Source organism: Frieseomelitta varia, unplaced genomic scaffold (genome assembly GCF_011392965.1).
Source record: "Frieseomelitta varia isolate USP_RPSP 00005682 unplaced genomic scaffold, Fvar_1.2 scaffold_535, whole genome shotgun sequence".
NCBI lineage: Eukaryota > Metazoa > Arthropoda > Insecta > Hymenoptera > Apidae > Frieseomelitta > Frieseomelitta varia.
In genome coordinates, this window is record NW_025110296.1 from 386439 (window position 1) to 407598 (window position 21160).

At 36.6% G+C, this 21160-nt stretch overlaps 1 protein-coding gene across 2 annotated transcripts in view; it reads left to right on the forward strand.

The window, feature by feature from the left end:
* Positions 1-21160, forward strand: part of LOC122533534 (ras-related protein Rab-37-like) — a 146858-nt gene that overhangs the window by 119083 nt on the left and 6615 nt on the right. Inside the window, exon 1 of one of the 2 annotated variants that reach the window (XM_043663352.1) lies at positions 19491-20207. The exons of the other annotated variant lie outside the window; for it this stretch is intronic. Within the exon in view, the coding sequence (XP_043519287.1) occupies positions 19926-20207 (282 nt within the window). The 5' untranslated portion in view covers positions 19491-19925. Of the gene's footprint in view, positions 1-19490; positions 20208-21160 lie in introns of those variants that run through there. 2 annotated transcript variants of the gene reach the window in all.

A 21160-nucleotide genomic window follows, 5' to 3' on the forward strand; every position in this document is an offset into this window, starting at 1 on the left:
AACGAAAAATTACAAGCAAATATCTACGGATAATAATTCAGCGAACGCTCGAGCCTAAAGTTAGTTAATCCAAGATTCTTGCACCAGTATTTTAAATCTACGTACAGGTTAAGGTACTTAAATACGTAGCAGAGATTTCAAGCGTAAATTTCAACGAACCTAATCGCAATTCACTGCGAAAGCTCTCGTTAATTGACAGTTGCCAATCGAGGGGCTTCAAACGTTTGGACCTCGCCGGCCATAAACGAGTTTTTCCCATTCTGTTGGCTCTCGCGGCCAATGACTTTATTTCCTTTCTCACGGTTCGCCGCCGCTCAAATCGGTGAAACTACTCGCGCGCGCACACATTTTCAAATTCGACCCACGTGTCCCTGAATGAAAGGCCAATCAACTTCATTACTGATTATTCGAACGACACGTTTCCATTATGAAAGCTAAATGAATGACACTTTATCGTGTTCTTCGCTAAGAAAACTCGTACCTCTTCGCGTTAACGTTGCATCGATAATCAGATTTTCATTGACTGTCGACGAAGCGAAATTTCGTGTTAATGATTTAAGATTATTGTTGTTATTCGCGAAAATTTCCAGAAAGGTACTCGGGTATATTTTTGTCTTTTGCCTTTTTAATCCTTCTATTAAATTTCTCTACTATTGCTGAAACATCTTATTTTTATACAACTGCCATAGTAATGAGTTCCTTTGTCTTAAATTAAACAATCTACTCGTAGCAAAAATAACAAAAGCCCCAGAGCAATGAATTTTTTGAAACGCTTACTAGCAATATAATCCTGACGAAACTAAAGTAAAAATATTCAGCTTAAAGAACAACAGTTGACCTGACAATTTCTACCATGCAATTCGCGTAACTTTGAACTTTCTTGTCAAACAGTTCGATCCGCTTGTCCAAATCGCTGAAAAATAAAATATAGCCTTCCGGCGATTCGCGTGACGAAAAAAAAAGAAGTTCCGTATGGAACGACTGGATGAACACGATCCACGAGATCGATCGTAGGCTGGACAAAAACCAACGAATCCGTCAATGACCTGTCGATAATTCAATCCAGCTCTCGCGAGCGAAATACCCGAACCGGGCGGCTCTCTCGTTGCACATTCTATTAACGCTGGAACTACCAAAGTGGTCAAAATGGCGAATTTCTAATTTTATAGACGTGGAACAGATTTAAATAATTTTTCCCATATAAAATAAAATAGATAAATATATTAATACACAATAACTATATAAATATATAAATAAAAGTTTATATTCTAAAGTTCCTCTATTTTTATTTTTCTTTTTTTTTTATTTTCCCAATGCCTCTGAAAATTTTCCGCTTCGATCGGTAGTTCTAGCGTTAAAAACTGCAGAGCCTAACCCATAACCATCAGGAGACAGAAAGTGTCTCGCAGGAATAAACGTGTCTCGTGGTTTAGCCGAGCTCTCGGTGCGTGTAATATATTCCATAAATTAGCGGCGGGGCAAAGTTTCGATTAGGGATTGCCTTCTATCGCGGCCACGTGTTTTCGTGTCTGTACGTCAGTGGGACAACGGTTCAACAAGCTACTTATGGATCTCTGACTTCGTTCGTTTCGCGTCGTATTAGCATAATGTAACGGAATCCCTGAATATTCATCGGGCAAACGACTCGCCCTGGCGGATTTCGCGACGTGAAACTCTTGCGGGTCTTTTTTTTTTTCTTTTTCTTTCTTCTTTTTTTCGGTGCCATTTCATTCGTTGGTACGCGACGATTTCATTTCGCTTGCAAGTCTCGGAGGAGAAATATATACTTGTCTGTTTGTAACATTCGCTGCCTGTTGTCATTTACTTTTCAGATAGAATTATTAAATATATTAATATATATATTAATACTTTTATTATTGTATATATTATTATATATAATACTGTATTAATATTGTATATATTAATATATATAATACTTTTATTACTATATTAATATTTATATTAATATTTTTATTATTATATATATTATTATGTATATTAATATATATATATGTATTATATTATTATATATATTAATACTTCATAATTATTAACATAATAATAATAAAGTAATAATAAATAATAATAATAATATATATAAATAATATAACAATAATAATATATAAATAATATAATTATAATAATAATAATAATCTATAAATTAATAATTAATTTTGAAACGAACGTGGTATAAATTGTGCTAGAATCTTTGGGAAAGGGTGTTCATGTATAGCAAAACAAAGTTGTTCGAATGTTGCAAATATAGTAATTGAAATAACTGTTGCACACCACTGGCTCTCAAGAGTCTATCAGCCAAAACTGAAGATATTTTTCTCAGTATTAACGATAAGATTGCCGATTTTCATTTATACATCTGGAAATGGAACCAAGCGAAACACCATATACTCTGGATCTTTCCACATGATTCGCGCCCTCGAATGAAAATCCGCAGCCTCCTAATAATAATTTCTCGCATAGGAGGGAAGCTTGATGCACGATATTACGTGACAACCATTGCAGAAGGTCAATTAAACGAGAAAACCTGGCGTGTAAGTGCTTGTTCGGCGTACAAGTACAAAATGAGTGCTCGCTCGATAACGAGGCAGTCGCTGCCGTTCCGTTTGCCTCCGCGAGCGATTTACATTCGCGCGATTTGCCTGGCGATTAAAGCCGGGAATTCGTGGAATTTAATCGGTCGATATTGGCCGGCAAACGGTCGCCTGTTATCGGTCGAAAATATGCAGCTACGGAGCCGCTACTGTTTCACGGTCTGCGAGATAATCTCGCAACGTACAAAGAGGACGAGAGTAAACGAGAGAGAGAGGGAGGGAGAGAACGAGCAGAGAGATGGTGCAATCGTGAAAAAACGTATCGAACCAGTCGTACCGCTGAACCGACTCGAAACGTGGCCTCGCCGATCCCAAGCCGACCTAATGGACGTATTAATAATGATTTATAGCGACGATTACGTCGCTCCGCTCCGGCCATTGAATATCCCGCCCGGGATTCCTAGTGACTTAATTGGGAGACACGTTCTCCCCATAAAGTACAGCGTTACTGCCTTCAGTCAGGTTCCTCCGGTCGTATCGTGTTATGGCAATCAGATTCTAGATGCTTGCACAATTTTATGCTTTTACGAACTGAACTGAAGGGGATTTTTCAAAAGAGTGAGAGAATCGAATTCCAAGTCGATACGAGTTATTATTATTGCAGTTTTTCTTTTAAAGAAGAGACGCGTCTTGTCGATTTTCACAAACTTTGATAAAAATCTATCTGAATTTGAATTGCTCGTCCATTCGAGAAATGCAGATCACGGAAATTTTAGTTTATCTGCTAAATGTCGTGATAGGTATCATATTACAAAAGTCTTGGGACACTTTTGATATTCGGCGTCTATTGTAGATGATTTTAATTAAGATTTGACAATTGCAAATAACGCATGCCGATGGATCACATTTAGAAATTAAGTTCTCTGTCTTATTTTAAATAACAGATGAAAGAAATCTCGAAATCTCGGTGCTGGTATAAATAAATTCTATAAATTTAGTTTTTATCATTTAGGAGACAAGGATTGCGGATTTCTATGTAAATTCTTTTTTTTTATTTTTATACGTAAGAGTGTATGATTAAAAAATACAAATTTCGATAGTAAGCATATGTATTTTATTTGTTTTTTCTGTGTAATTTGAAACCTTAAACTTTCCCATAAATTTGAACTCGACAAATTTGTGTCGCGTAATTTAAATGAGTTCTAAATGTAAGAAATTCTTTCGTTTCAAAGAGGAACGAACTAAGATTACGCGCAAGAATTTTGACGATTTTGTCCGTCACGAATATCGTTTGATTTTAAGGAAATATCCGGCTGTTTACACGATATCGTATACGATCAAAGTGACGCCGAGCGAGCGGAGCGGAGACTAGGTTAGCTTTCATTTTATACGGAAGCAAACACGTGAATTGATCTGCCGCTGTAGAACGAAAGAGGTAGCAACGTGAAAAAAAGAAGACCGCTCCGATGAAAAAACATTTGAACTAGGAAATTCGAATCACACAAATCTAGTGGCAAAAAGCAAATCAATCAAATTTCCATCGACGCGAAACGACAATTATGAAAAATTGTAACATCGAAATTCTTTCTTTTCATTTTGTTACGATGCAAAAAAAAAAAAAAAAAAATGAAATTTTTCCACTTAAGGCCAACTTTTATTTAGTCAGAAATTAACTCGGCACGCAGCATAATTATTTCTAAATTTACTTTTCTACGTAGAGTATCTTCTATAGTAATTAACTGTTCATCTGAATAAATGCAACTACAGCAGCTATTGAAATTTTTACGTGATTTATATTTCAATTCTTCTCTGTTGATCTCTTTTCTTTTTCACGTAAAAGCGCGGAAACTCAGGGAGACTCTGTCCTATCGTAATATATATTCGCAAAGGGTTTCCAATAATTTCAGTGTTTATCTCTTGACCGCTTTGCAACAGTTCCATTCATTAACCGAAACAACAACGGAATAAATATTTCACGAGAACGTAATTACATTAAATGCGCAGCTATTTCCAAAGACCTGGGAATCGTTGTTAATCGCTCGACAATAGCGACCTTTTGTTTCAACAACCCTCCAAGCTCCAGTGACGTGAATCCCCAATGCAAATTCTCCGGAGGAAGTCGACGTGAATCGATAAGAAGTATGTTGATATTCCCTTGTCACAAAGCAGATGTCCCTAGACGTATCGTGTGTCACTCGTTTCAAAATTTGATGAAAACATCAACGCCGTTGCTTTCACGTTTCCCGATTTCCTCTTTAATAACGCGCCCGGCAATATGCCAGTCGTGGAAATTCCGCATTAAATTGAACGTTTAATGGAACGCCGCGCAAATATTCGATCGTCAAAGGACCGTTAAAAGCAACCGTTTCGAGCGAGAAATTTTACTTGAACCTCCCTTGTATTCTGTTATTTTGTTTGCCCTCTGTTCTGTTCGTCGTGCAGAGTGTTTCCGGTTTTGGCAAACAACCGGAAACAGAACGTAAATGACCGGAAAGAGAACGATTTGAGTAACTATGGATCGATCAGGAACGATCGTCGTCGGTGTGTTGTTTTCAAGAAAATATCGACACTCGACGAGTAACAAGAAAAGTTATTATTTGAAGAGAGAGATTTACAGAGGCAAAAATAGTTTTTGACGAAATATATATAATGAATGAGTTATAATATGATAATATGTAGGTATCGTAAAACGTAATTTCATCGATATATACTGAAAAGCTGAAAATGTTCGTGAGACTTTTGCCACGTTCAATCGCAAATTTGCGCGAATTGATTATCTTAATGAAATCTTCATAAATGAAACACTTGAAATATTCGTGAAATGCTAAGTTTCCAATAACGTACAATTAATAACCTCAATCGTGAATATTAAGGTAATGTAATAATCGTGAATATTAAGTAAATAAAGTAAAGCGATAATTATTAAAGCAAACTGCGATTCATTCGTAATTACTGAGAAAAAATTTCGCTTGATTGAATACCAGAGAAAGGAAAATTTAATCAAACGTTGCTTTCAATATCGATACGCAACCGGAGGTGAAAAAAAAAAAAAAAATAAAAAATAAAAAAAAAACGAGTATCATAGAAAAATGCGTTTTCTTCGATTAATTTCGTTGCCCTTTTAATTCCAAAATGCGCGCAGCTCTGATGGAAATGAAAAGTTCGCATCGCTATGAATATCGACTAATCGAAATGAAATACTAATTACTTTTTCATAACGAATGGTTTTCAATTTTCGTTTGCAATGGACGTTCCGAACGACGCAAAACTGCCACTCGTTTCTGATTTGTTCAATTAAATCATAATTCCGTGGGATTTTATTTGTGGATTCTATTGAATAGAAAATTCTGTTAAATTCTTTTGCGTTTCGAATTGTAGAAAATTTTGTAAAATGTATATAAATGATTTTCGAATGATCAATTAAGATTGCTTCTTCTTATTATTGTGGTTTAATTAAATTGTATATTATATTTTTGTCCGTTTGAGTTTGGAAATTTTATTTTATTCCAGTTGATATTTTAATATTAGAACGATGTTATTCAATGTTAAAATTATCAAATTCATCGGTTCTAGTTATCGAATTAATGCGAACATTCATTAAATTTGACTATTTTACTTTCATCGTACAATTTTAATTATAATAATTTACATACAGTGGACACGTTATAACCTATAGGACAAAATGGCCAAATAAAATTAAAATAATAATCATATATTCTAACATCGTATTCATTTTAATATTAACGTAATATTTCAACAACTTCTATTACTATACCACTATTTTATGTAACGCACGCCAATTACGTCGTGAGTTTTCTTTCCAAGAGCCAAGCAGTGCCATCTTATGGTGCTCGAATCAACTAAACCAGTTATTTTCTGCTCTCCGTGTATTATTATTGAATTAAATTCAAAAATGTTAGATAATCACTGCGTTAAATGTATAAAATTAATGCAAATGTATATAACGTAACAATTTTATATCACATACTCTATATGTACACACTAAATGAAAAGTTCTATCGAAGATTTTCATTGGCGAAGTGGTTATCGTCTCAGGCGTTCAAATTTTCTTGCCAATGTAACGCAAGTTCAAATCCTGTATGGCTTTTTTCGACTGGAAATTTCTCACACGGAACGAAATTTCTTTAACAATTCGACGACGTGTGTTTTACGTCCGATTGAATGATGATAATAGGTTCACACAATGATGATATTAAACTGTTTACGAGGCTGTTGTTTATTCGACAGCCAATGAATAATAAACACCTGGTCATAGTTACTCTGAGTGTGAGCTAGTTTTTTTTTTAATTAATCTTTCCCATTTATCTTTTGGAATACGAAATGTTTTACATTAAAATTGAATTTAGCGAAAGTAATCAATTTAATACAATCCAGATGAATTATTATAATAGTTACAAAATATACGAAAATCTAGCTGAATTGTGTCTCTACAATCTTGTGGATTGTAAGTCAATTGATAATAAGTGATTTTTTTTTTTTTTTAATAAAATTTTGCTGCATGATTATTGTTCCGAGTTCAATTGAAGTGAATTTAGAAAGACTCGCGTCGTCTGTGTGCTAAAGTGCTGACTGCAATTTCCATAATCGTTAATATTGTTAATATTAAAATTAAAATTAAAATTTCTTTCTCCGTGTCAGTGAGAACACTTTAAATTCTAAAACGTACATAGTGTCTGTGCAATACCTGACGCGTTGTTTGAGACGTCACAATGCGAACTCTAAAATTCAAAACTCGTTAGACGACCGAAGGAAAGGGAATGGTCGTGCACAACCCCGGAAACAGAACAGTCCGCGGTCAGCCAGCAATCACCCACGCTAATTACTATGTTAATTAGTGAACAGCTTCAGACTGTTCTGTCAGACAACGTCTCTTTTACCGACTTTACCAAATAATACGTACACATCTCTTCTCAAGCTACCAGGAAAACGCATTAGCCAAAGGATTAGTTTTCATAACGTTTATTGGAGTTTATAGGAAATTTCCTTGCCTCCACTAGAGAAAGAAATGAACGTATGATATTCCGGGAAAAGGAAAAATTACGAAGAATCATGCGCACATTCCCGTTGGGAAATGTTACGATCCTAGATACTTGGAAAGATACTTGAAACGCTAAATATCAATTTAAAGAGATGTTATTAATTTGGAAAATAGCAATCATAGAAATGAGATAAAATAGAGAATAGCGATGGAGACGAAACTATATTTAGTTTATTTTTCTCAATTTTGAAGTCATGGTGAATTGTTTCGTTAAAAGTTCCAAGAGCTTTGTCGATGTTTTACGAATGTAAATAATTATTGCAACTCGATTTGCAAATTACACACAAGGCGAATCGATTCCAGAAAGTATCGAACTCTGCAGAGCGTGTCAAAGGAAATACAATTTGTCTCGTTTCGTATTGTCTCTGCGAAATTTCTGAAGTTTCTACTGTATTCTTCGACCCAGATTCCTTCGTTTGTTCGAATTTACTAATTGTACTCTCCGATCCAATTTGTATGCTAAAAGTCAAATTCAAAGAAGTTATTATAATTCAATATTGCAGAGAAGCGACTGCAGAAGGAGCATAGCGAAATGATATCGCCAACGCAGAGACGAAAGTGTATTTGCTAATTACACTTTTATTAACTCCCATGGAATACGAAATTTATAAAATAAATCCTTTCGCCCGGATGGTCTCATTTCGCACGTTAAAACGAGACGATTATAATTCAATTTTTAAATTACAATTACATTGGTGCTCAGAATCAGTTTCAGAGTAAATACGCGTGTCCAAACTACCGACTTCGCGAGAGGAGGGAAAATATTTGCTTTCGAAATAACATCCGAATAATCCTCGATCATTATTCTACCTTGCTCATTGGAACATGTATTATTCTAGTTGAAATATTCGTTCTCGAAGAACTTTTACGTGTGTTACACAGAACATGTTGAAGTATCATTAATCCTGTAAAAAAAAAAGGTCATATTTGGTCTTGTTTTAAAGCTGTGAAGCTTCTACTTTGACAGTCGCGAATTCGATTTCTTTTCCTTCTTCTTTGAAGATAATTTTACATTATGTAGCGGGTGGGATTCTTGCTCGAACATTGTGGAAATTTAAACTCGCGTAAAAAACATAAAAATATATTTTTCACGATTAAATCCACTACTACGGTTTCGAACATTGAAATGTCTCCCCTTTCAGGACTTTTTTTCCCTCATTGAACATTGAACATTGGAACGTTAGGATTTCTTGAATTTCTGTCGTTCAATCCCTGTAATTCCTTCGTACATTTTCACCGATTGCTTTCAAACTTGCTTTCTCCACGTAAATCGTGTTTTGTCGCAATGTCAATGAAATTTTCGTCCCTTGTCGCTATTTATACACGTTTGGATTATTGGTTCCAAAGTTTACCAATATAATACCGTATCGCGACGTTCCAACGAAATTCCAAAGTCCCAAATTCGCGAAACAAAAGCATGAGCGATATATTCGTAAAAAGGTTTCGAGTGTTAATTTTTATAAGCGAAAATCTGCCGAAGTGTCGAGATACATTTAGACAATGTACCTGTATATCTGCGAAAAATAACTGACATCCGCGAAAGTGTGCCGGGCTTTATTAACCTCGTTAGGTGCAAAGCACGATGGTGGAATGACATTTCGCGGGACTAGTAGCTGGAAAACGCGGAACCAAAGGGAAGTAACGAGGGCGGGAGTTCCTTTTGTGACAACAAGGTTACCTCTTCACCTTGCGTCCGCTTCCTTTCAACCTTTGCTCCCTTTCTCTCTCTCTGTCTCTCTCGACTTTCCTTCTCCCTCACTCACTTCTTCAGTGACCTTTAGTTTCAGAACAACCTCTGGTTACGCCTCGAATGATCGACTACAAATAAGAGGGGGGCTGGAAGGGGATAGAAAGAAGTCGATCATGGTTGAATTTATGGCTCTGTTGGAATTCCTCGTTTCGTTCTTTGCGGCTTTTTATCCGACCGGCTCTTTCGTTCTAGCCGGTTTCTCTGACAGTTCCGCGCGAAACGAATTGCCACGGCGCGAAGGTACATAAACTCGCAACGGAGCGGATGGAAGTTGCAAGCAGCGGAATATCCCTCGACGATCATTTTCTTTCTCTTTTGGAAGCAGATGCAGAGGGAGAAGATTTGACACGATAACTCGGAGAGAAGATTGTTATTCGAAACGTTCTCGTTTGTTTAATGAAATGTGAAACGAAATGAAGATGGGCCACTATGATTCGAATCGTTTGTTGGAAAGTAAACGCCCATTCTCCTGTCATCCAATTTCTCATCTTTAAAATATATCTAAATGTTCAATTTTCAACAAAATGATCCGCCGCGAATTATTCAAATATGAGATTTAAGCATCGGGGATATTTAAACAAAGAAGTCTGTATTTCAATGTAAATGAAAGGTGGAAACGTTGCGGCGTTAATTTGCTGATCTAGATCCTAGCTAGTTTCGGAATAGTACGCGTCACTTGATCCTTGATCCTCTAGCCTACGCGTGCAAGTAAAAGCAGCCGGATGTCTTTATGCAATCAGGACAAAAACCTCTTACGCAGGTGAAAGAAGGACGTTCAACTCAGCCGATTTTGGTTGAGCCGTGTAATCCTTTCGACCACGCGCGTTCCATCACGCTCGTTTCGATATGTTTATAATCCCCGCCCATCCTTCCAAAAGGAAAACGAAATTAGCAGTAGTTATCAATTTTGAAGAAAGAATAAATTACGTACCGGCGTGAAATTTCACGTCTGCATGTTGAAATGATTTTCAAGTTATTGACAAGAACTTTTTCATTTCTTATTCGTTCGTTCTTCTAGCCTACATCTCGAAAATGCTTTCCAAGAACGATTGACAAGAACATTTTCATCTCTTGCTCTTTCATTCTTCCACTATGTGAATATAATATATATACATATATATATATTTTTGTATATTCATTCTATAATTTTATATGTATTCTATATATTCATCCTATAATTCTATATATATTCTATAATTTATTCAAAAATGGTTTACAATGATTAATAAGAACATTTTCATCTTTTGCTCTTTCATTCTTCCTATATGATATAATAAAAATATAATAAAATATATATAATAATATAATATATATATAAAATATATAATATATATATTAATGTAATAAAATATGATAGACTAAAAATATAAAATATAAAATAATAATATAATAAAATATGATATAATAAAAATATAAAATATAAAATAATAATATAATAAAATATGATATAATAAAAATATAATATATAAAATAATATATATGTTTTATGTATTCATTCTATAATTCTATATATATTCTATAATTCACACTATATATTTATAATCAATATTAGATCCACAATATAAATTATAAATATATATTCGTAATTTATATTTATAATCAATATGTGTGTGTGTGTGTGTGTGTGTGTGTGTGTGTGCATGTGTGTGTATTAATATATAATATACTATATTATATAATATATTAATATATTAATAATAAATTAATATATTAATATATAATATATATATGTGTGTGTGTGTGTGTGTATTAATATAATATATGTTTACAATCAAAATAAAAGGAAAGTCAGAAATATTCTAATTTACGAGAGAAATCTACTCCAATTACGTATCTTGAATGCAAGAGGAACCTCAGCGACGAATGTCGGTGTTACGTTTAAAAATTGTGCATCACGTCGATGAGAGAAACGAGAGAAAAACAGTGACGTTCGTTTTGCATTGTCTGTCACAAATGCAGCTATCTGTGCCGACGAAGATGTCGAAGCGATCCCAGCCGCACCAAACTGTACGCGAGATTAATCGTCGATCGGTATGTACGTTCGATCGATCGTCGATTCGGGGACGCGTAATTAATTAATGCGTCGCGTCGGATGCGTCCGGATGCTCGCAGCATCCGGCGAGCAGAGATATCACGGTGCTCCACTGGAAAACTCGATCAATCCATACAGATATAAGGGTAGCCAGCAATTAATCAATTTATCGAGTTCACGATGCAAGCTCGCGTGAATGGCGTTGTAACAACTGCATGTTCGCGATCACGGGGAATCGCGATTTGGTGAATAAAAAAACGACGACGAAATACCTATATCTATTATAATCTATTATATAATCTATTATATATCTATTATAATCGGTCGTGACAGATAGGCGTAATTTTTCTCATTTTCATTTTCATCTTCCTTCTTCTTTCTCGTTTTTTTTTTTTTTTTTTTTTTTTTTTTTTTTTTTTTTTTTAATGAAAAAACCCATCGAGTTGATGAAAGAATGGTGCTTGGAAAGTTATTTACACTTTTGCTACGAATTGCAACAACGGAAATTTCTCAGTTTGCCATTTTGCTCTTAACCGAGTTCGAGTCGTTGGAAACTCATTACCACTTTGTCTTCGAGTTCGAGGTGACGATGACGAAAATGTCGACAAATAACTGTATTGTTATTCCTGTAAAGTTATTCTCTATAAACTATAGAACACAAAATATTTTATTTTGTTTGGCAATTATATTTCGGCCGCTGATAACTTCCTCTTTGCGATTACGAACCTGACGTTCCCTCTGACGAGGGGGAAGAATGGTTAAATTAGTTCGCGAGGTGACTCGTCAACTAAACAATCATACGCGAAGATTCAGATCATCTGGGTGATCATTTCAAGACACGGTATGTTCCGTGCCAGCGTCGTTTCATCGAGGCGTTTTGAAGGAGCGGTCGCATTCATGGAGGGCAGCCGTTGACGACACCGGAACCAAGGGATGAAAATACAGCGCGTGCGTGTGTGTGTGAGAGAGAGAGAGAGAGAGAGAGAGAAAGAGAGAGAAAAAGAGAGAGAGAGAAGCTGAAACAGCGGCAGTGACATGGAAAAAAGACTCCTCGGAGGTAACCGAGGCGAAAGAAGGAAATCGCCGATGTGTGACGCGATGACGCAACCGGGACAGGTCATTCGTGCCCTTGGTAGAAGATAATGTCCGAGCGCGAAGCCAAGGGCACTTGCACAATGGCCAGAATCCACGACATAACGAGACCGTGTTACCGTGCTCTCGGCAGAAAACGCCTATGAAACACGCTGCTTCCTCGATTTTATATTCCATTAAAACGACCATTTCTCTCTCTCTCTCTCTCTCTCTCTCTCTCTCTCTCTCTCTCTCTCTCTCTCTCTCTTTCGCTCGCTCGAGAACGCATACAAACGAAACGATCCATTGTGAGAGCGGCCTCTTTGCATCCGCGTAAAAACGGCATGAAAACAGGGGAAAACCATTAAGTCGTAAAAAGATTCTTGGTTTCACGAGAGATATTGGACGATGGCCGAGAAATTCATCGTTCGCGGATTATTTGATTAGGTTAATCTCGAACAATTTTTTTCTTTCTTTCTTTTTTTTCTTTTTGGACAATTGAGTTTAATGTAACATTTTGGTCGGGTTGCTGTACGATTTTCGATTGTTGAAACGAAATTTTCGCGAGAGGATTGAATCGCAAAAGGTTCTTACAGTTTAGTGTAAAATATCCGAGCTGACATCTGATCGTTCGTGAATTTTGTTAAACTGTTCGGACTGTCTTCTTCCGCAAAACGTAAAAATGTGAAGAAAAATTAGGAAATGTAAGATTCGTTCAACAACGTACGATGAAAGTATGAAATTTCCGAATATTGTATTTCAGAGGCTAGCCAATTGAACACTAGCTGGCTGACGAGGGCTTAATTATCGACGATGATTGATTGGCGTTAGCGAAGAATTTTAATCAGCGAAGATTATTCGGTATTAGTGGGAATCCAGGTGTTAATGATTGGCATCAGATAATGGCTATTCACAACACGATTTCATTAAACAAATCACGATTACGCGTGGATTAAATATCGATGTGTCTCGATCTTGAGATTAGCAAATTGAACTTTGATAAATTGATAAGATTCCAATTCAAAAATTGTCTCTGAAAAGTTAATTAATTAATTTATTACTCGTTCATCACCCTCGTCGTTGGAACAACAGAATAACGCTAAATATAAATATATAATTAATATAATATAATAGAAAATATAATAGAATATAATAACGCTAATACGAATATATAATAATAATAATATAATAGAATAACGCTAAATATAAATAGAATAATAGTATAATAATAATATAATAATAATATAATAGAATTAATATAATATGATAGAATAACGCTAAATATAAATATATAATAATTATAAATATATAATTCTATTGGAGAATAGAGCAAAATGAAGTTAATAGAGCAAAATCAGTTCAATTACTTGGAATATTTGCTGTTAGAATGCTTTGAATAATTTGGAATAATTAAAAACCAATTCTAGAAATCTGAATTCGCAGTGGAATGGTTTTTTTCTATTTCGAAATCGAGGTAAGAGGAAGAAGCGATGAGCAGAGAAGGGCGCCACCAGTCGGATAGAGGCCGCCGGCAACAGGGCCCGTTCCGTTGTAACCTCGAGGATTTTTTTGACCCGAGGTACCGCGTGGGTGGGCCCAAAGCGGTAGGCTGGACCAGCCAGCCTCGTATCTGCGTCAGGATTCGGTTTTTGTAACGAAATCGGCCCCGGGATAATTCCCGGCGGACTACGCTAACCCGGTCCCGATCGATTTAACCACGAGCTTCTCGTTCCAGTCACTATACCCTTTTAATCATATTTCGCGCAACGAGTGTTAACGTTGAACGAACATTGATAGATGCAAGATGCTTGGTAAACTATTACTTGCTCTTCTAACGTAAATTATTAAATTTTTTGGAGTTTTTTTTTTGTTCATCTTGAACATTTCGCTCATTAAGTTTAATTATCTTTCTATCTCGAAAACTTGGAATGAAATGTGACAGAAAATGCAGAAGTACGAATATTTTTGTGACTCTGCGAACGATAAATATAAAACTGATAAAATATTTCTTTCTGAAATAGGATTTATATTAAAGTATAAGAACGAAACAGTTTAATTTTGTCTCAGCTTGAACCTGAAAAGAGGTTTCACGTGACAGATACGGAAAATTTTAGGCAGGAAAACAATAATGAACAATAATCACCGGAGAACTTGTAACAAACTCCTTTTCGTGATTCTTTTTCCCCGACTCCACCGGTAATCAATCTTTAACCACTGTGATCGAGTCAGGCCGAACGTCAAATAGAAAGAGAGAGAGAGAGAGAGAGAGAAAAAAAATTCGCCTCGTTCGAAGCAGTACAATTTCATGTTCCCCTTCAGCATTCCACACCCAACGAAACGGGAAGTAATCGGAACGCGTGGACGCGTTTCAACACACCGTTTCATGAACGTATCTACATGCATCGAGAAACACGAGGAAGAGAATTCAACTTCAGTGGTAATTCGACAAAATTCATTCGATATTCGAATAGACTAGAAATCAAATTTTGTGGAATATGCATTACGATGGGCAGGGGTAATTCAGATATGAAACAAAGTGATCAATGTCGAATTAATAATCAATTTTAGAATATCATTGATATTAAACAGGATACTACAAACACTGTTATATTTACCGAACGAAACAGACTTCTCCTTCGCACAAGACAGAGATATTATTATCACAACTCTGATTTTGGAACGAAATGATTGAAGCACTTTCCTGTGCTGTACTACGGATATTGGAACATATTCCAGAATGAAGACAATGTATCTTCATTCCTTATACAAGATTTTAAAATCTTAAGATTTTGAGATTTTAAAATTTTAAGATTTCAAGATTTTAAGATTTTAAAATTGTAAGATTTTAAAATTGTAAGATTTTAAAATTGTAAGATTTTAAAATTGTAAGATTTTAAAACTGTAAGATTTTAAAATTGTAAGATTTTAAAATTTTAAGATTTTAAAATTGTAAGATTTTAAAATTTTAAGATTTTTAAATTTTAAAATTTTAGAAACTCGGTCCCACTCTGCGACATGGTCTTCGCGTTTTACCTTCATTCGGTCGGTAATTCGACAACGGAACGCGAGAGAACATCGCGTTTCGCCCGCGGTATTAATTTCCGATTCAATTATCCGCGGTGGAATATTCGAAACAATATTTAGCCACGAGTATGTATTTTCTGAGCGCTGCGTAAGACATTTCGTTTAACAGCCGTGGCCTGGAGCCTTGACATGGTAATTGCGTCGCGACGAGTTCGTAATTGCTTGGCTTTGATTCGCCTGCGTGAAAACGTCGATTTCCGCGATCGACTAACGAACGAACGCGCGTGTCTTTCGCGGTCCGAAAACGGCGCGCGATTTCGCTTAACGAGCGGTCGTCTCATTAAAGTAACGCCATTTTACCTGCCACGTTATGATACCGTTACGTCTGATGGGTTTCGAAAAGGCGAGAAAGGAGCAGGGACGATGGAAGATCGGTATCACAGACGAAAGTTCAAATTAGAAGTTATGACGATTTTTCTTTTTTATAAATTTATTGCAAAAGGTTCGATTCGAACGTATACTTGGAAAATGAATTTATATTCAAATATTGATTCTATCAAGTCGAATTAAGAAGACACATCATTTTGCATAAGGAGGAACTGCAAGCTACGAATTTGGCAATAGAACGGAATGAAATATGTAAAAATTTTCCATTTTTTAATGATTACCTGAAAATGTTACTATTGGAGTAATTTTATATTGATTATATGATCAATTGTCACGTAATTAAGAATTCAATTGTTCAATAGCGGTTAAAGTTCGACGATGTTTAAGCGAAATTGTTACTCTTAGAAGCAGTAAATTCAAGTGCTGCGGAAACATAATGATCTAAACATTATTAATTCGCACGCTGTGTCAGTTACTGATTAATCAACTAACGAGCTGAGAGCATGAGATATTTTTCTTCATTTAAGTGGAAATAAATTCCAATTAAATGCAATTATACCCTAACAGAATTAAGAGATCATTTTATCCTCCATTAGCCAACCATTTGTTATTCCACGACAAAAAGGATCATTTTTATTTTCACTCCCGCGCAATTAACTCTTTTAACAAACAAGAACAAAATAAGCCAAGTTCTACTTACACGCGGTTAATTAATAAAATGAATTAACTTCAACGCGATGTATAAAAGCTATTTTCTTTTTTGAACTGACAAATTAATCCAACAAATATCCAACGTTCTCTATTCGTTTCAATTTGTTATCTGCTATCAGCAAAACGAATCGAACGATAACGCAAACTATCAGGTAGATTCGTCGAAGTCTACTTTAATTCACCATCGATCCACATTTCCTTGCGATTATTCGCTCAACTAGCCACTGGACCAATTAACCACTGCGAAACACAACGTCCAAGAGTCGGCGTTTGCTTCGTCAAAATATTCGAGAGGGTTGATTAAGCTCTCGGGCGATATCGCGACGTCAACGCAAACGTGTGTTTCGCGGATTAATTAGCCTATTTATATAAGTGGATGCGTGACGCGCGAGCACTGAATCAACATAGGTGTCGACCGGTTATACAATCGGCGACGTAACAAGCCAAGCAATTACGAAGCTTTCAAGTCACCGCGAATTATGCTTGTCTATCTATCGTTTCGTGTGCCGCGCCGCCCGTTTCCCCCGGGTTTATCGATTACTCGTCCTCGAACATGAGCGACAACGATCCTCCGACACGCGACGCCAGCCTTCATTCTTCCATTCATCCTCGATACCGATGTGTCTTCTGGCACTGAAGACGTTTGTAAAGAGATCAGCGGCTGTCGCTCGAAGCTTCACAGCAGAGACCGAATCGATAGTATTACGGATACTGATAAAATACCGGTATTTTTAGGTTATTATTCGATTACGTTTGATGAAACGGAAATGGTACGAATACCGGTGTGATGCTATCAAAACGATGTTAGGTCGGTAGATGTATTTCGGTATAATACCGGTAAATAAAATATTAGTATATTAGAAAAGGAAAAGATTAGAGACAATGATTAAACGTTTTCATGAAGCTGCCGATAAGTAAATTTGATGACCCTTTATTATTTCTAATACTAATTCATCGTTGTATCTTCATACGATATCAGCCACGATACTCTTACTTAATTTTAAAAGATGACCGATTTCTCCATACGTTTCTCTATTTTCTCGGTGAAAAATGACTAATTGTCGTACGTCGATAAATCGAAAGAGGAGTTGAAACAACGATTAATCGTAGAATGGAAGAATATTCCGCTAAATTAAAAAAAATTACTGGCAATATGCCTGAGCGTCTGCGATGTATTGTTGAAGTTAAGGGCTACCTTAGCAAAATATTAATTATTGTTTATGTTACAAAATTTTCAGGTTTGAATATTGTAGTTCCTCAAGTGTCCGAATATTTCTGCCACGATACATTTCGACATAGTTCAGTTTATTCTTTGATATTAAGAAAAGTATGTGCAATAAATAAATAAAATTTATGTTACTATAAACTATAATTTATATTATTATATTATTAATTTATATTATATATTATATATTATTATTTTATTATTATATTATTAAAAAATTAATCCAAATTTACTATTGTAAACAATCGAAATCCACAACAATATTTTGAATAGCATCATGTCCGAATATTAATAAGAGTCACTGTACGTTGAAAATGAAAAATGTGTTTTCGTCAGTAAATCGGTACCGTACCGGTATATATTTCGGTATTTTTACCGTTTTGGACATCAAATACCGATAAAATACGTATGAAGATACCGGTATGACCGTCTTATACCGGTATTAAAACCGATTTCTCCAAATAGCGGTTATATTACGATAATACGGAAGCAAATACCAGTATAATACCTAAACCTCACAATATTTCGGTTTCAGTCTCTGGGTATAATATCTAAACCTCAAAATATTTCAGGTTTCAGTCTCTGCTTCAGAGCGCAAAAAATTTTCTCATTTTCTTAAGTCGTCACATAGATGTTTTATTTATTTACGATGTTGATGTTTCATTACTTGTATCTGCAATGCTCGTACTTTCCAGAAAAGTTTTCATCTGCGGGCTTCGAATTTTTAAAAACGTTGTGTACACAGTTGCGGAGAAAGAGTTCGAAATTATTCAACTAAATGTGTAATTTTTCAAATAAATGTCACCAGCTGACGCACACACGGCAGTGCACATTCTGCATGTTTATTGTCAGTGTTGTTCGTGAAATGCGCGCTTGGCGTGATACCGAATTTAGATACCTATAATGATCTCTGCTTGTTCCATTGGCTTCCGGTTAAATTACATGGTTTTGGTAATTCGTGCAATGGCAAATGCATTTATTAGGTTGCAAGCTTTCAGTGGGATATTGATTGGAAATCTCTGTTTACGATATAATCTTGCATTGTTTGCGCAATGCTGTTTCGAAACCCCAAATGTTAAAACTCTTCGCTATATGTTTGGCAAATATTTGGTGGGTCGAAACGTTACACGGGCCAATTCTCGCTTCATTTCCAATAAAATTCAATTGCATCTGAAGATCGTTCTTTTTAAACGTTCCTCAAAAAAAAAAAAAAAACTCAGAAAATCAGTTTAACTAACTCATAACCCAGATTGTTACACGGACCAATAGTTACATTTATTAAGAATTGAGAGATGGATAACTGCATGAGTTCAACCATGTTTAAAACTAAATCTCTCTCATCTTTATCATAACATAACCAAACTCAACAACGTCTAAAACTAATTTCCCTCGAAATTTCCCTCGATGGTACTCGCGAAATTCAATACTCATACGATTAGAATCGAGTAGGTAGAACCAGGCAGTTCCTCCAGCTACACATCATCCGTTCGTTTCTAATGATCTACTAACCATAAACCAAACTTTCCAAACTTCTCTCCTCGAACCGCTTGAAAGTAACTCTGCCCGAGTTCAATCGCAACTAATGCAAAACTAATTCTTCCCGATCTCCATTCTAAACGCAACAACGTCTGCAAAACTAATTCCATCGAAATCAGCCACACAAAGGAACGATGTCTCATGAAATTCCTCCAATCCAGGTGTGTCTTAAGAATCGCAGCTCTAACGGGACGAGCGGCGCCACTGGATCGCTCTCTCGATCCAATCGGTCGCCGCGGTTCTTCTCGATCGGCACGGGACTTTCACTCGGCGTGCGTCGATCGGCGCCGCCGAACGAGCGGACGAAGCGGAAGGTAGAAGAGACGCGAGGTAAAACGCAGTGTCTCCTGTGTTCCCTCTTCGTCTCCGGTCCCTACGGAGTTGACTGACCTCGATAGACGAAAGACGGAGGAGGTAGGCCGCGATCCGAAGGAAGGAAGCAGCGAGTCAACGACGACAACGACAACTACCACGGCCACTACGACAACGACGACGACGACGACGACGACGACGACGACGAGCGCGACGAGGAGTGGCCGAGAAGAAGAAGAGCAAATTGGTGCTCCTGGTAGCAGGGGCCCATGAGCACCATGGAGGAGAAATTGCGCGGCGTGACGAAGCGCGCCAGCAGACACGGACCACGCGGAACGGGGCCAGTCGTTTCTGATTGGTCGGCTAGCACTGGGCCCGCTGGTGGTGGTAGGGGCCCAGCCCCAGCTACTCCCTCTACCTCGCAAGCTGGCAGCTCCACGTTCAACAGGGCCCAAGAGACGACCGGTGTGACCAAGCGGCAGTCCTCGCGTGGCAGCATCGACTCCACTGACCAACAGGCCCCACCCGAACACGGCGAGCTCCTTTTCAAGGTCCTGCCCTCTCTCCTGATACTATACTAGCTACAAGCTGATTCTGAGCTTGTCGAGAATGAGAGCCGCGGGAACAGCCGGGCCTTTTGCGGCCTAGCTCAACTTGGTCATGGACGCTTCGGGCTATGGTTACGGTGAACGCCGGCTCTGCAGATTTTTACAGTTTGCTTCAACGTTTGTAGATGTGCGAAAGTATTACCAAACGTTGTGAAATGCACACGAACGCAATGACGATTGAAATTTTGGTGTTTCGAGAGGGATAACGGCTTGGATTTTTTTTCATTTCAGTTAGAATTATAAAATTTATGCACGATGTTTTTATTCGCCAGGAAACATTCGTTTCATTAATTTTTGTAATTGTCTGAACACATATCCACCGTAACCATAACCTTAAGCATGACTGAAGAGTAAGAGAGCCTCCAAACGCATCGACGATCAACGAAAGGGTCAAAGATAACAAAAATTTCTAATCAAAATTGAACTTTCGAACCTCGACTTTCAGCAACTTCGTTCTCCAAGAAAGCAATCTCCGAATTTGGATTTTCCAATTTTAGTTTGTCATTAGGGGGAAACTTTATTTCAGAGTTAACCTATCGGCGAACATGTTCTAAAATTCATGGCAAACCAACTCTCGTACCAATACTGGTTCGAAGAAACTACTAATTTTATTTCACTTCTTTTCGTCTAACCTTTTTACAATCTAATCGAAATTGTAGTAATTTATAAGGCGAATAGTCTACGTTTCCCCCCGTAATTTACGATTGACTACGAGATCATTGCTAATCATTATTAATCGATTCACTGGAATATTCAGAATACATTGCTGTCGGCTAATATTTTTAATCTGTCGGCTGTGACTCTTGTTAATTACGTTTCTTCGTTTACTGATTTTTTTTGCGAATATGGTAAATGTGTGAATGCGTTTGGATAAAGTAGAAATTTGTTGGAATTAT